Source organism: Musa acuminata, chromosome BXJ2-2, assembly GCF_036884655.1.
Source record: "Musa acuminata AAA Group cultivar baxijiao chromosome BXJ2-2, Cavendish_Baxijiao_AAA, whole genome shotgun sequence".
NCBI lineage: Eukaryota > Viridiplantae > Streptophyta > Magnoliopsida > Zingiberales > Musaceae > Musa > Musa acuminata.
Genome location: NC_088339.1, coordinates 16,942,472 through 16,958,790, shown reverse-complemented (window position 1 = coordinate 16,958,790; position 16,319 = coordinate 16,942,472). Strand labels below are relative to the sequence as shown.

General features: G+C 37.4%; 2 protein-coding genes across 5 annotated transcripts; one reads left to right on the top strand and one right to left on the bottom strand.

Annotated features, from left to right (window-relative positions):
• Positions 1-7,626: 7,626 nt before the first annotated feature.
• On the bottom strand, positions 7,627-8,525 carry LOC103969053 (small ribosomal subunit protein cS23). Its single transcript, XM_009382471.3, has 2 exons — positions 8,162-8,525; positions 7,627-8,057 (listed from the first exon to the last, which is right to left on the bottom strand). The coding sequence occupies exons 1-2, from the start codon at positions 8,429-8,431 to the stop codon at positions 7,779-7,781; spliced, it is 549 nt and encodes a 182-aa protein (XP_009380746.2). The 5' UTR covers positions 8,432-8,525; the 3' UTR covers positions 7,627-7,778.
• A 388-nt stretch (positions 8,526-8,913) lies between these two features.
• On the top strand, positions 8,914-16,221 carry LOC135605167 (organelle RRM domain-containing protein 1, chloroplastic-like). 4 transcript variants are annotated; one of them, XR_010484382.1, is made up of 10 exons: positions 8,914-9,327; positions 9,423-9,520; positions 10,586-10,829; positions 10,907-11,004; positions 11,096-11,161; positions 14,333-14,401; positions 15,390-15,458; positions 15,532-15,638; positions 15,718-15,957; positions 16,036-16,221. XR_010484382.1 is itself a non-coding variant. In XM_065094940.1 (10 exons), the coding sequence occupies exons 1-10, from the start codon at positions 8,975-8,977 to the stop codon at positions 15,820-15,822; spliced, it is 1,101 nt and encodes a 366-aa protein (XP_064951012.1). In that variant the 5' UTR covers positions 8,914-8,974; the 3' UTR covers positions 15,823-16,221. The 4 variants fall into 4 exon arrangements, 2 of the variants coding, with proteins under 2 accessions (XP_064951012.1, XP_064951011.1); XR_010484383.1 differs by having other exon boundaries at positions 15,718-15,961; XM_065094940.1 differs by having other exon boundaries at positions 10,586-10,633; positions 10,742-10,829; positions 15,718-16,221.
• Positions 16,222-16,319: the final 98 nt, after the last annotated feature.

The following is a 16,319-nucleotide window of genomic DNA, read 5'->3' as shown; positions in this document are numbered from 1 at the left end:
TAGATGGATGATCGGTCCATCATTGCCACCATGGAAGTAGACTTGACTCGAGGGAGTCAGCTGGTCTACGTAATCCCCGACATCATGATGACAATAGGGGACTTTTACAGCAATATTCAACTCTCAATCCTCACCAAAGGATATGACACAAGGCGGAATGGTGAAGCTAATTTGCTCGTCACCCGAGGGATGGTAGGGCGACTTTCAAATACCCCGAATGTCGCCTTTGTTTATGAGGTTTCAGGGGTGGTGGACTACCTAACAAGCCATGGCGTCCGGGCTCTCCCCGGAAGAAGGTACTCCACAACAGAAATACATGGCAGAGACTGGGTAATTCGACCGACCCAGGTCTCAATACCAATGCAGCCATCTGAAGTGAGAAGCCGCAATCTGATAGATGGAAGAATATCCATAAGTTTCGACAACTACAAAGCAGCATCCACGTCAAGCCGGATCAGTTACAACACCGCTGATGACGAAACATTCAGCGATGAAGAGGAAATCCGAAGCCATACAATTGCTGTCAAAATCCAACTATCCGACGATAGCGAAGGTGAAACAGAGGAATTACGTGATAACCTTAACTATTGGTTCCAGGATAATCACGTTTCAGAAGGTGGTGGGGAACAGAAACCACCATACCCCCAAAAATTCAAAGAAGAAGTAATAGCAGCAAGCCTGGAGGAAGACTTGGCAATGGAATATCCGCAACTAGCATGACTATCTCAACAGATATACTCATCCTCCGCTGTCTCAAACTACAGACCACCGGCAGATACTACCATGGGGCCAGCAAATTACCCCCCAGCAGTAAATGTTGAGTCTACAAGCCAGAGACCAACTTTTGAAGGCTACACAAGGCAACCAAGGTTCAAAGCAAAAGATTTTTCAGAAGCTTGGAACCTTCCATCAGCCTTCCAGCAACAAGGAGCCATGTTCATAATCCCATCCCAGTTGGGAATGTTCGACGAGGTATTCATGAGGTGGGAATCTATCACAAAGAATTTGGTTTCCCTTCAATGATTTACTGACCCACAGGCTAAAATGAAATTTATTGAAAACCTACTGGGCGAATCTGAAAAATTAGCCTGGATACAATGGCGAATGGCGTATCCAGAGGAATACCAACTTTTGATGGCCAACGCTGATGGCACGGGAGGAACTCAGAATATCCTCTCGCAACTAAGAACAATATTTATTTTAGAAGATCCATTTCAGGGATCAACAACCGCCCAAGAAGTAGCATACAGAGACCTCGAAAGGTTATCCTACACTAACCTGAAATACATTATACAATTCCTAAATGATTATATGAGGCTTGCATCCAAGACAGGACGGTTATTCACAAGCCTAGAGCTCTCGGAAAAATTATGGTCAAAGATGCCTGGAGAGCTGGGAAGAAAGATAAAGGGAGCGTTCGAAGCTAAATACAGGGGAAATACGATAGGGGTCATCCCAAGAATTCTTTTCTCCTACAAATACTTAGAAGCAGAATGCAAAGATGCTACATTCAAAAGGGCATAACAAGAATTGAAAAGAAAGGAAAAGAGAGGATGATTTTCAACTACAGGAGGCTTAATGACATCACAGAAAAAGATCAATACAGCCTTCCCGGCATCAACACCATCCTTAAGAAGGTCAGCAAAAGTAAAATTTACTCAAAATTTGATTTAAAATCTGGCTTTCACCAGGTTGCTATGCACCCGGATTCTATAGAATGGACCGCATTCTGGGTCCCCGAAGGACTATATGAATGGCTGGCAATGCACTTTGGTCTCAAAAACGCCCCGGCCGTATTCCAAAGGAAAATGGACACCTGCTTCAGGGGCACAGGACATTTCATTGCAGTATATATTGACGATATTCTGGTCTTCTCAGAGAATGAAAAAGACCATGCACTGCACCTAGCTCGAATGTTGGAGATATGCTAGGAGAACGGCTTAGTCTTAAGCCCTTCAAAAATTAAAATTGCGGCAAGAAAAATTGAATTTCTCGGGGCAGTTTTGGGAAATTCTAGAATCAAGCTACAACCCCATATTATCAAAAGGATCATTGGCTATCAAGAAGAAGATCTCACTACAAAGAAAGGCCTCAGATCGTGGTTAGGAATCCTAAACTATGCAAGAAACTATATACCCAACCTGGGCAGGCTTTTAGGCCCGTTATATTCAAAAACAAGCCCAATTGGAGAGAAAAGGCTAAACGAACAGGATTGGAAATTAATTAGAGATATCAAAAACCTGGTACAAAATCTCCCAGATCTAGAGGTACCCCCAGAAGACTGTTTCATAATACTTGAAACAGACGGATGCATGGAAGGATGGGAAGGAATCTGTAAATGGAAAAAACAGAAACATGACCACAGAAATACGGAAAAAATATGTGCCTACGCTAGTGGAAAATATAGTCCAATCAAGTCCACCATAGACGCTGAAATGCATGCAGTCATGAAAACTCTAGAGGCGTTAAAAATTTATTTTCTTGATAAAAAGGAGATCATCATCAGAACGGACTATCAAGCAATAATAAGCTTCTTCAACAAGTCTGCCCAAAACAAACCCTCAAGGGTCAGGTGGATGGCCTTTGTGGACTACATTACCGGAAGCGGCGTGGAAGTCAAATTTGAGCACATCGAAGGGACCAGTAATATTCTAGCCGACTCTTTATCCCGACTAATAAATATTTTGATTTCAGGATGGCCGAACGAACAGATACTCCTACTAACAGAAGCCACCCAAGAGGTTCGAGCCCAGCCGAATCCAAGGGCAGCAATGCACCTGAGTCAACTAATAAACCAGGTGACCTCCTCACACAATACCAACAAGAACTGGATAAGCTCAAATCCAGAATGCAAAGGCCAGGAGGACTCCCACTCAATGAGATGGGACTCGCGGAAAGAAGACTCGGAGCAATTCAAAAAGAAGTCGCCCGACAAGCATTTGAGGCACTTCAGCAATTCAGGGACATCCACTCAATGAAGACAAGAGAGTATCAAAAAAGGAGTGGAGGAAAAGACAACTGGTACAAAGACTAGCTACCAGTTGTCCTCCAGCAACAACACCAGCTGGAAAGAGCTTTGGCGTTAACAAAAGATGTTTCACAAAGGACAACCGGCTTCAGCCTTTAGGAGCATGGCGGACCCCTACAATAGCTGGAGCGCATCTACTTTTCTTCGCCGCCAAGAAAAGACGAGTTGAGCCTCGGGGAGCCACTCGTAGTGTCACTAATAATGGTATGAAGGAATCTGCTTTCCTTCGCCACCAAGTAAAGACGAGTTGAGCCTCGGGGAGCCACTCGTAGTAATGGTACAAAGGAATCTGCTTTCCTTTGCCACTAAGAAGAGTTAGAAATATATCAGGTGAAAGGATAAGAATGCGATGGGGCCCAATGAGTACCCGGTTCTCACCTCTCCCTCTATATATTTCCTAGTTCACTCTCTTGCAGAACACGGTCGAAAAACCAGAGTTCTACTTGAGGAAACTAAGAGTCTCTATCCAGTCTTTTGTAAGCATTTTAAGCTTTCATTAGTTCTTTGTGCTTATCATTTCTTACAAATTTCTGGAAGTTCCGCTACTTATTTATGCGCTATTCTAGTTACTGGTATCGGAACTTCCAGAAATTTGTAAGAAATGATATTCAAGCCCAGCCGTAGTTACTGGTATTCAAGCCCCCGAGGCATTTTAACCAGCATGATGAAGGATCTGTCCTCTTGGTTGTTTGTAACCAGCATGATGAGCAGATTAGAATTAGTATCCGAGGTAAAATAATTCTAAAAAAATAACTAAAAATTATTGGTTTATACAAATCTCTGTAATAAGAAAAAAAATAAAAAGGATTCATGAAACTTATCCATAATAGTTGTTACTGAAGGACGAGTACTAATTTACATTAGTCAAAAGATAAAGTACAAACTTTTTAAATAATAAAAAAATATTATATCTTAATAAAAGTTTTCACCCTCATTTATTTATTTTAATCTAAATTATTATTTTTTATTTTATTTAATCTTAACTATTTGAATTAATTTTATCACACTTCCCTAATTTAAAATAGTTAGTAACTTAAAGTTGTCTTTTAAAAAAATAAAATTTTTCTTTCATCAAAACTTTTGTCAAAATATTGATAAGTTAATCTTCTAGTCCATTTGAATTTCTTCTTTATCAATCGGTTTATGAATAAAATGACATCGAATTTCAATATGTTTGGAATGCTCATAGAAAATAGATTCTTATAGTAGACTTATTGTTATAGTAGAATTTAGTTAGTGCATCTATTTTTTTTTTAGATATGCTAATATTCGAAGTCCAATTATTTAACATGTTGTACTTGTGGTCGTAACATACTCTACTTAAGAGAGCAATACATTTTTCTTTTTTTTATCCATAAAATTATACTTGAACCAAGGCTGTGCACAAATCTTAAAGTACTTTATCTAATCACTATCAATATAAGAATATAACTTAAAATATTTTACCTCCTCAAATGCAATAATTAAGAGTTCTATTAATATATCTAAGAACTTTTTAAGCTAGCTTTAGGAATTCATTGAAGCTTAATGATTTTTTTCTTCGTTTATCATTATCAATATTTTTCTTCTTGAATCCTTGTCAGAACCAGCTTAACAAAGATAAGGTCATTTTCCATTTTAGTAGACAATTGCTACATAGACTATAACTCCTTATCAATTTTGACATTTCTCTTCTCGAACTTATGGCCTTTCATTTTTCTTCCTTAATCTTTTCATATTCTTCCAAAGTTATCTCCTTATCATTTTCCTTTCTTTTTGAGTCATTAGTTGTACCTTCCTTATTATCATTAGTCTCTTCGAATAATGTTGACCTTTCTTGTTCCGATAGCTTTTCAATTGTAGACTTATTATCATTGGAGTTTAGGACCTATTCTTTTCTTATGCAGGTGACTCGTCAGCTACAGTTCCCCGATTACCACAACCTGTACTATGGTATTTCATCTTATAGCCACCATATAAGATGACTCATAAAAATTCAGATGATCATAGCTTTTATGCTATAATATTGATTCATTAGTAACAATAGGCATATAATGAGAAATACGAAAATAATAAGGAAACACTTTATTTTTTGTTATCTTCACAATTGCTATCAATTTATCTATTTTCTTATCATAAATCAAATATTTTTTAGCGTAAAAAATAACTTAATATCCTTTTCTGATCATTTGATCGACACTAATGAGATTTTATTTTAAACAATAAATAAATATCATATTATCAATAATTTTTTTACTAGATTTTGTATTCATATCAATTGTTTCTTTTCCTTCCATTTGAACCTTACTATCATTTTCCATATATACTATAGATTTGATTGAATCATCAAGCCTTTGAAATAAACATTTATCTCATGTTATATGATTACTATATCCACTATCCAAAAACCAAACATATTTAGAATATTCTTTATCAGATGCTATAAAGAAAATATTTTTTATTCTTTTACTATTATTTTCTTTATGATAATTTGCTTGATTTTTGTTCTAACAATCCTTATTAAGATGGTCATTTTTTTACAATGAGAGCCGAGAGGAATATTTAGATTTTCATTTTTGTACCAATAATTTTTTTCAATATATTTAATTTTCTTACAGCAAAAACATTGACGAATTTCTTTGTTACCTTTATTAGAGCTCCTCTGAGCCTCATTTGATCGACCTCGTCCCTTGCCTTAGCACCAGATTATCCATGGTCTCTACTATTTTGATCTCTCTCTTGAGATCTAGTTTTTGAATTTTTTTCCTGTTGGTCCTTCTTTTCATCTATCTTCATTTGAAGAGCATATTCTAAAATTTCATTTAAAGATTATACTTGTATCTTTAGTTTCTCCCTCTTCTTCTTCTTTTCTTCTTCCTCTTCTTCATCTTCTCTTACTCTCCTATTCTTCCCTTCTCCTCCTCGATGCACCACACCTCCTCTCCTTTATTTCCTCGTGTGAGAAACAGAGATGCGTGGGAGGCAATGGGATAAAATTACTATTTTTTATTTTTTAACTTCAATAGTTTAATCCCTAAAATTTTTATATTTATAAATAGGTCCTCTAATTTACAAATAGATCCTTATATAAATTTCAAAAGTGAGAGATATTATAATCCATCACTATGGCTTCTGCTACTTCCCCTTCCTCAACAAGATAGATCTTAACTCTTTTTTAAACTTAAATTATATTTATCATTATATTAATAGTTTATTATGAGTCAACATACCACGTAAATAAACTCTAATTTCTATTAATTCAAACTTGATGAGGGGGCTTATATGTTATATTTTTTAAAATATAGGAGTTATTTTAAATATAAATAAATCATAATGGCTTAAATGACCAATGACAAAAATCACAAGAGCTAAAATAGATATTAATCATTTCTTAAATTTAAATTATATGTGTCATTATATTAATGATTTATTGTGAGTCAACATGTCACATAAGTAATAGGGGCTTATATGTTATGTTTTTTTTATAATATAAAAATTATTTTAGACACGAGAATAAACCATAAGGATTTAAGTAATTCATACAAAAATCACACGAGTTAAAATGAATTTTAACCTAAATCTAAATGATGAAGGTATATGAAGACTTTTCATTATACAAATTTTCACATTTAAAATACATTAAATGCACATTTATGTATAATGGAATTTTCACTATACAAAATATCCCAAGAGAGTTGATGGTAAGATTTTTTGAATGAATATGAAGACTCTTTAACTAACTCCCACTATATATGATGAACAGCTGATTAAAAGATTAAGATCGATAGTATCCTCTTAATTTAATTAATCTTATACTTGTTACGATAAAAATTCTCCTCGACATTAACTCTCATTATGACCAATTTGACATTTGTACTCAGCTTACGATCTTTGCATTGCTGTCCATAGAACATGGAAGATGTATAAATGGTCAAAAAGACAACAACTCCAGTCTGAGAAAAAGAAAAATATTGATTATCACTAGCTAAATCATCATAACAAGTCTTATTATTATTATTATTTATTGTGTAATCCCTTTTATTATCGTTCACAAATAAAAAGATTAATTGTGGAATACAACACAATGATCCCTCGTTACTTGGACATTATTTGCAGGTGAAGTTTCAAGCAATCCCAAGAACAAATATCGGTTGATGATTTTGTATTTCGATCATTATTAATTAAGAATCTATACATCAACCATAAATGATTGTGGCATGAGTTTATTATAAAGACACGATTGGCACAATTGCAAGTTGATCATCCAAATGAGCCGCCATAATTGCTCTATTTCAAGTGATTAATTATCTACATCAATATTATTATCATCATCCTTGTTTAATTTTGTCAGTCATTATTTTATTGCACAGAGTTGTATATGATGTAAAGAAGTTTTATAATATCCTTCAAATCCATAGTAGAGTGGATTTAGTTGTGCAGATTACACCAAGCTTTTTGTTGGTACTCGATTATCGAAAATAAACTCAAAATTTTATGTTATTATTCTAAAAATATATTTTTATCTATCTTTTTAACAATCCTGATTTGAGTTCTTAGGCTGCTATGTCATTCACACCTTTGGCTCTTAATTTTTCTCATATATTATTTGACTGGATATCTGACTCGAAATGTATTTTAATTTTTCTCCAATGTACTACTCTATAACAATGAAAGAGAGGCACATTTAGAACAAAAAGCAATGCAGGTAATTTATCTTCTAGCAAGAAGAGGGCATGACAACCAAAATTCCAAGTGAAGAGACAGAGGGCGTCTACAGGTTACCGCCGCTTTGCTGCCAGAGGTTGATGATGTCGGTGGCCTGGTTGAGGAGAATGATCATGCGCTTCTGCGAGATCCATGGCTTGGCCTCGATCTTGGACTTGAGCTCCTCCCACGCGTCCTTGCGCGGCCAGAAGTAGTAGGGGCTCAGCGGGATGGCGCCGTGGCCCGGGATCACCTGGTCCAGCGCCAGCCCGATGTTCTTCTCCATCCACATGAACCGCAGCACCAGCCTCGGGTTCTCCGGCGGCTTCACCACCATCCCCAACTTCTGCGCACACCAAATCCCATCACAGGACAGGATCAGGCAGAAAAAAAAAATAAAAAAATAAAAAAAAAAATAGGGCACCTACAGAAACAAGGTGGTTCGCTTACCTGCTTCTCTTCCGCTTGTTCGGCCTCTTCGACTCGGCTGGCGTCCGACGAGTCATCGAGGACCGCGCCCGCCCCGGCGGAGGCCAAAGGCGTGAGCCTCTTCAATTGCGAGCGGGCGCTGGCGTTTTGGCACTGAGACAGAGAAATGATGCAGGTGGTTGAGGAGGAAGAGAAGGAGGAGAAGAAGACCAAAGGTTTGGGGGAAGCGAGGCGACGGCGCTGTGGGATGGGGAGGATGGGTTGGGCGGTGAGAAAACTCAGAGACTGCATCTTCTTCCTCTCCCCCCCCCCCCTTTGCTTGGTTCTGCTCTCGTCGGGAGACGAGGCGCCGTCGCAGTTGTTCGCTGGTGCGGGTGGATAAGGAGAGCCATCAAATTTGGCAAACCAAAGCCGGTTGATGGACCGGCCTAATTATTACGCGGCCCAATTTGATGAGGCCCATAAGATGTGGCTATTTGAAGGAACACAAAGGGCTCTACAATTTCTTTGAGAGAAGATTACAATCACAATTCCAAGGGAAGGAAAGAAAGATGAGGAAAAATAAATTATAATTACAGTTTTGGGAGAAAAATGGTATTTTTGAAGCAAAAAAAAGAAGAAAACAAAAGTCTAACTCTAAACAGTATTATTTATTTATTTACTAAATTGATTCATTTATTCATTTGGGGATTGATTATTAGAATTATTAATAATAAAAAAATATTTTCTATTGTTTCTTTTTTTTATCAAATAAAATAAATTAGATAACATAATCGATAGCCATTTTGTTATCCGCAGCTCTTTGCCCCGCGGTGGGACGATCCAGCCGCCGGCATGGACCTCCTCTCTCTCCCGGCCGGCGGGTCCGTCGCCGCCGCCACCACCACCAGCTCCCCTCTCGCTCTCTTACCGCCGAACCCCGTCCTCGTCGCGACCAAGCTCGCTGTCAGCTTCTCCAACAAGCTCGCCGCTCGCCGCGCTGTTGTTGTTCGCACCGCCATCTCCGTGCGCGCCTCGTTCCCCTCCCAGGCGGAGGCGACGGCGGAGGCGACGGCGTCGGGCTCCCTTTGGTCTTCCACTCCTCGTACGCGGTGGATGGTGGTGATGGAGAGGCCCCCGGGCGGCGGCTCCTCCAAACCAGAGGTCATCGATTACTACGTCGAAACCCTCGCGAGCGTTTTGGGAAGGTAGCCGTGGCCTTTGTTTCTGTCTTGCATTTCTTTTTCTTGAGGGGGATTCTTCCTCTTGTTTGGGTGTGCTTAAATTTGGGGGTTCTAAGCAGCGAGAAAGAGGCTCAGATGTGCATTTATGACGCTTCTTGGCGAAGCCAATATGGTTTCTGCTGCGACATCGACGAGGAGTCATCTCGTGAACTTGCCCGTGAGTTTTCTAAGTCTTTTCCCTCTTTCTTTTCCCATCATGTGTGTCTTTATATTCTATTTTTGTCTATTAATTTGTGAGGTTGTGATCATTCTTATACTTCAATCTATCAGCCTTCTGCAAGGTGCTGCAAAACGTTAACTTTTTTAAAGGTGGCTCATCTCCGTTCAAAGCTTGAATTGTTGTAGTAAAGAGCATATTCTTCAAATCCCGGGGTGGTTGCAAACATACCCCGGTGGACATTGATATCATACAATGAAGCAACGTCTCGAGGGAGGAATATTAGCTGCTTGCAGGAAGAGAGTGGGGAGAATTATTTTGGAGCTCGATCCAGTGACTTTGGTTTAGTTCATTAACAATAGGGCTACACCACCATGGTTCTTCAAGAATGTAATCGGGAACATTTTGGACTGCTTAGCTTTATTTGACAAATTTCAAGTTGTTCATGTGTTTCGGGAAGGAAACCACTCGGCTAATTGGTTAGCAAACTTTGCTAGAGTCAATAGGGTAGATATGTTTTGGAGGGAGGAATGGCCTTCCAAGTTATCTGTTTTGATTACCTCGGATGCTAGAAAGTAGAAACAATGGTTGTACTCGTCTTTTGAAGTAATAAACTTTTCTAGTTTTTCTTGGGAAAAAAAGCATATTTTTTAAGTGAAAATGCATCTGAGATCTTTTCCTTAGGTGTCTTGCTGACTGATTTACAATTTACGGATATGTTTAATTCTTCACCGGTTAAACTTTAAATGAAGAACTTTTCCTTGGTCATGTACTAGAATTTTATCCCTTTCTGATCTTAATACTACATAATTGAGAAGAGGAGGATCTCTGATTTAGTAAGTTAGACATCATAATGCTCTATGACAAAGAAGATGAAACTAAATTTCAGGCTTTTCACAAGATAGGTGTTTGATATTGTCGTCGCCATTTGGATTTTGTAAGGTTGAAACGAAGACCTACTGTCATTTTATCTCTATTATAATGTTTATTTTAATTTGTTTCCATAATATTTTAGCTATTAATATTATCTCTGATATTTTTCCATTGACATGATGTGATATACAGGTATGCCAGGGGTTTTGTCCGTTAGACCTGACACAAATGAAGGATATGGTAAGAAAAATTATAGCTACTTGGACCAGTTACCAGCTGATCAAATGAAAACTGATGGCCATACTCGGATATTTTCTTCCTCCATTGGAAAAAATGAGCATTGGCTAGTCCGGATCAAGAAACCTGGTGTAGAAGTTGTCACCAAGGCACAAATGGTGGACTACTATGCCCAAACCCTAACAAAGGTTTTGGGAAAGTAAGTTGTTCTCTTTTCATATTTTCCTATCTCTTCCTTGTATTTTTCTCTTTGATACTCATTAAAAGATATTGCAGTGAGAAGGATGCACAAGTCTGCATATATCATATCTCATGGGAAAAGGACTTTGGGTTTTGTTGCCATATTGATGAGGAATACGCACGAGAACTAGCTGGTAAATATTTGTATTTCATAGATGTGAAATATGTCATTGCATCAATGCATCTATATTCAATTGGTCTAAGATGTTCTAAATTGCATGGCAGATGTTCCTGGGGTGTTGTCTGTTCGGCCTGATATGAATTTTGAGTCAGAGAACAAAAACTATAATGGTTTGTCATACTTTTAAGTCATGTAATTCTCATGATGCTTTGTAAATATGTCTTTTTTGGTTGAACATCTTTGCTTCTTTCTTGCAATTTGCAATTCACTTTTACTTCCCTCCTATTCTTTTGAATGGCTATGTGAATGCCTACTGCTGACATTTTGCACCACAAGTGTTGATTTGATGTTGATGTATAATTCTTGTGCCATATGTTATGCATTGTGTAATTGAAGTGAAATAGAGGTATAGATATGTAGTTTTGCATGTGCCAACCTTTCATGATTGCTTTCTCAACAGAAGTTGATTTCTTTATTTGGTTAATAGAAGTTTAAGCACCACAATCCTGTAAAGTGCAAGTGGGATTTGACATTTTCTTGACACCTAGTGATCTGAGAAACAGATAATGTGTCTCTTTCATTTGTCTTGAATACTGAAGCTCATTCTAGAGCCTGCTACTTTTCACTTCAAGCTGTCCCAACCCATATCCTAGCTTTCTCTAGGAAATTATGCAATATCTTTAATGCACATGGAGGTCTTTTCCTAAATATCCCTGCATGCAGAATCTCAACCATTCCTACTTGTCACACTTATTTTTAGTGGATGTGAATTTTATAGACTTATTTTTGCAGAGTTTGGAGGATGTTGGATGAACATTAAGAAAGTTATGGCACATTCCAATATAGAGGGTGTCAAAAATTAGTAGGTACATACTGAGTTTTGTCTCCTTCCTAATTCTCTTCCTCATAGCCAAGTTTAAGTGTCCTTTTAAAAGTATTAGGTATTCCACATTCAAAAATATACTCTCCACCATGTTGTTTAGATAAACATTAATTGATCATTATTTATGGAGATAAACAAGACTAGCTGAAATAAGAATAATCAAGATATTTTTAAATGGCAAAACAACAACATCAAAGAAGGTATGCTTAAATGACAAAAGATTATCAATGTTTGCAATTGAACTGACACAAAAGCATACTTAAATGATAAAATATGTCTTAACCTATATATGTAATCATCTTTAACCAACATAAAATAGGTTTTTAATCTTCAATCTAGTGGAGTTGTGTGACACTTGATACGCCGATATGTACCTAGGAGGAAGAAGGAGAAGAGGAGATGGTAGAGGAAGAGGAGAAAGGAGGAAGAAGAGGAGGTAGCCGTCCATGATAGCATGGCGAGCGATGGGTGGTGGCGTCAGTGGCAGGTGACTCACGAGCTTCATGTGTATGACGAAGAGGGCTTGTGAACATGAGCCCTAAATCAGCAATGGATGAGTTATATTGGTTTTCTTTTCAATTTTCTAATAGGCTACCGCCCAAAATGGGCACAATCCACATCTCAGTTCAAGCTGGGACCGATAATGATTGGTGGCTACAAGCCAAATCGGGTGAAACAACAACCGTTGCTTCACACTTATTGCAACAAGCAGGAAAACTTGCGGCCGAGTGTCACAGACATGGTTGAAATTGACGAAATCGTGAGGCACCCTTGCGATATTTGTTTGCAAAGGGTTAACTAAGAGGCAACCACGTAGAGGTCTCAAAGGACTTGCAAAAGAGAATATTGATTAGATTTAAGAAAATGAACGATGGACAATTCCTGACGTCTCACCGAAAGCGTTAGCAAGCAAGCAATACACAAATACTTAGAGAGCAAAGGAAAAGATAGTTTTAAGTTGACAAACGACTCCTCAATCAAGTGTCAAGGTGTTAGGCAAGTCTATGCACACTTTGCATACAAACTTATGAATCCAAATAGGGACCAACACTACTCAAAGCCCCATCCAACCCTATGTCACCCGAGGGTTCCAAGAGGTTGAGATGGCTGACGTTTTACACAACATTGTAAGCTTGAGAAATCATATCATGGCACGTGACAACAGGGCAGTTTTGGCCCAGTTTTGCCAAGTTCGGTGAAGCGCCGACAATAGTTAACAAAACCAAGGAAGGATCTTAGCTTACGCACCCTCTTGTCTCCTAATCCATCCATTTTTTTCCTGTTGTTATGCTTCACATCATTCCATTACTACTGCCTGGCACTATTAGCAACTAGGAAAATCATGGCCACTTATTGATATTAGATTTGGAAGATCTTGCAAAGAAACTTAGCTAATTAGATTTGGATACATCCACTGTTGTTAAAGTGCAGTGTGTGCAGTCAAGAAGTCAGGAGTTCAAGTCCTAAGTAAACATGTTATGTAATACTTGAATGAAAGGAGTAAATTTTAGAAAAAAAGAATAGGTAGATTGCTTTTCAAAAATCCATTACCAAATTTTTAGATACAACTGTTTAAAATGTTTTTCAAAGAACTCTTTGTTAAAGGTCTCAAGTCAGGTTTCCATCACATACTGTGGTATATGCAAGTACTTTAAACAAATTCGCTTATAGCGAATACATGTCAGCATATTTCTTTGTCCTGATATTGAGATATCCTAGTCTGTTTGGTGGTGTCAAGTAAATACAGTCATGTTTTTTATGGTTGAGTTAGCATGACTTTTCACTTAGATGTCGTCATAAGTGATGCTTCAAAATGGAAGTTGACTGCTCTACAGAAAGTTGTGAGTAAAGAATAGTTGAACTTCTAAATACCAACTTATAGATGTTGGTAATGTTTGGAAGATGATCAACTGTATCTTTTGCTTAATGTGTTTAATTGTTTGTTCTGATTGTTGGTTATCTTCCTTGGTTAAACTTTAACGTGTTTCTCTTTTTGTCCACTAACATTCACACTGCCAAATTTTTGTTATTTTTTATTTTGAATTTCACAACTGTTCCTTAAGAAAATAGTTTGTTGATTCTTTTGGATTCATTGTGGGTGATATGTCATAAATGTTCTCTTTTTTTTTTTGCCAAAATATAAGTAGTGAAGATGATATTTGATCTCAAGACCTTGCTATCAACCGTCATGTGTCATAAATATGTGACAATGATCAAAGTGGTAGATTATCTTATGATGTCCAACTTCTGGTGGACATGAAATAACAAGAAGCCCTAATGTCAAGGCTTGGTTATATGGATATTTTTTTGTCATTAAGCTTTATTGTGGACAATATCACTTGTCTAGCTTAGAGGATTCAGAACTTTTAGTTGACGTTGAGTAGCTTAAGTTTGGATATTTATGTTTGCACATGTGCATAGATGATCATTTATCTTTTGACTCATTAATTAATTGCAGGTAATGATCCTGATTTATCAGAAACAAATGAAGTGCAGAAAATCAGAACCAAAAGACTTTTTGTGACTGGTAAGATGATATAATTCTTTTAAGCTAAAGCATGCAAAGGTTAAGTTAAACTTCTCTCGTGTTGCAAGAACAAAAGGAAGCTGGGACATGAACATTTTATATGAAAAGTTTGATCAGATGTTGCTCCTTGGATGCATGAACTTAATTGGAAGCAATTGAGTCTTTGTCCCTGCCAAATAGTTTTTCAAGTTTTATGATGTTCCCTCTCTTAAATTTGACTTGTCTAGACTTGGGTATTATCAGGTTTTTGATGGTTGATCCTGATGATTCTATCAAATCTTTAGTTGAGATATGTTCTCAAATCGAAGGAAAAAAGACTTGGATAGCAATTTACTTCCAGTATACATATTTTTGGATTATACAGAGAATAGAAATTTTATCATCTATTCACACCATGATAGCATGTTATAAGTGAGATTTGATAATTAGTTGCTCCAACAAGGAGAAATCATTCCTTGTGATATAAATCATACTTTTAAGTGATGCATATTTCATAGACAATGATTGAACCATGGAAAAGCAATACTATCTTTCATGGCTGGTTGTTTCACTCGAATGAGTTGTCGAATATTAGATTGGAATAGTTAGATATTTTTGTTGCATGCAGACCAGGTAAAATACTTGGTGTCATTTTGTCCACCTATGTATGAACTGAATTGATAAGAATGGAATGATAGACTGAGCTTCTTTATCTCCACATTTCTGACTTTTCTGCATGCTATATGGGGTGTGCCTACTCCTAGGTGGTCTTAGATGGTCCATTAGAGATCCTTACTTTGGCTCCAAATAATCGGCCTTTTGTGTTAAAGATTTTTGGGTGGGACTTATAGTGGCTATACAAATTATCCTGAATTTTCTGATGTTTCATCTCATGATTAAGAAGGTACTTCATTGGTTGCCAATTTTTACTTCTCTCTCAGTGCACTCCATATACATCATGCAGGTGTTGTTCTTTTTATGCTGATCATTTTGAAACTCTTGTTTGCAGGACTATCTTTCTATACTTCTGAGAAAACATTGCGTGCAGCATTTGAAGGTTTTGGTGAGTTGGTTGAAGGTACGTGCAGTTTTTTGTTTTCTATTTATTGTCTTTTATCCGCTTACTGGCACTCTGTTCTGTATCACAACAGTTAAAATTATAATGGACAAAATATCTAAAAGGTCAAAAGGTTATGCCTTTATTGAGTATACAACTGAAGAAGCTGCAAGTGCAGCCCTGAAAGAGATGAATGGCAAGGTAACCAGAGTTCATCGTCTCTTGAGCAAAACCAAGCATCGATTCAGAAGATTACTTACACTGTCTTTGATGTCTGCAGATAATCAATGGCTGGATGATAGTCGTTGACGTTGCTAGAACTAACCCACCAAAGTACAGCAGAGGGCACCCACGGCCATCAAGCTCATCCGTTTCATCAAACTAAATGACCTCACACGAAATTGACGAAGGCATGGGTGAATGTTTAATTGCCTGGTCCGAGTTTAGGCAAATTACCTGAGTCGCTTTTGCAGATCACGCATTCCTTCAGATTTTTTGTCTGTTGGATTCATCCCCTGGTGTAGGTAACTGCAACTCAGATTGTACATTGCTAAATTTAGTGAACTTTTGCTGATGTATTATCATATACCTTGCCCAGCATCTGAAGAAACTGAACTGGGTTCAGCATTTGCCAACAACAGTTAAAGAGGAAGAAATTTATTTCATATTGTATAATCTACTGTAATTGGATCTAATTTCAAAAGTACTATCTGATTCTTTTCAAAGGCTTTTCCAATCTTTGTAAGGATACATGATTAATTGTTTCCTTTTTTCTTGGCCACAAGGCTAAATTTATGGTTGAATTTTTATCGGCATCACACATGCTGATGTGGCATTGGTGTGTGCTGATCTGGCCCATGATGGTGTGTCTACTTGGACTTT

What these genes read in the sequence shown, in the direction of transcription:
- LOC103969053 (XM_009382471.3), bottom strand. Translation starts at nt 8,431, where the DNA reads ATGCAGTCTCTGAGTTTTCTCACCGCCCAACCCATCCTCCCCATCCCA. An exon ending in AACAAGCGGAAGAGAAGCAG is followed by an intron (nt 8,058 to 8,161) that starts GTAAGCGAACCA and finishes TGGTGTGCGCAG; the next exon opens with AAGTTGGGGATGGTGGTGAA.
- LOC135605167 (XM_065094939.1), top strand. Translation starts at nt 8,975, where the DNA reads ATGGACCTCCTCTCTCTCCCGGCCGGCGGGTCCGTCGCCGCCGCCACC. An exon ending in TTTTGGTGAGTTGGTTGAAG is followed by an intron (nt 15,459 to 15,531) that starts GTACGTGCAGTT and finishes GTATCACAACAG; the next exon opens with TTAAAATTATAATGGACAAA. An exon ending in TGAAAGAGATGAATGGCAAG is followed by an intron (nt 15,639 to 15,717) that starts GTAACCAGAGTT and finishes TGATGTCTGCAG; the next exon opens with ATAATCAATGGCTGGATGAT.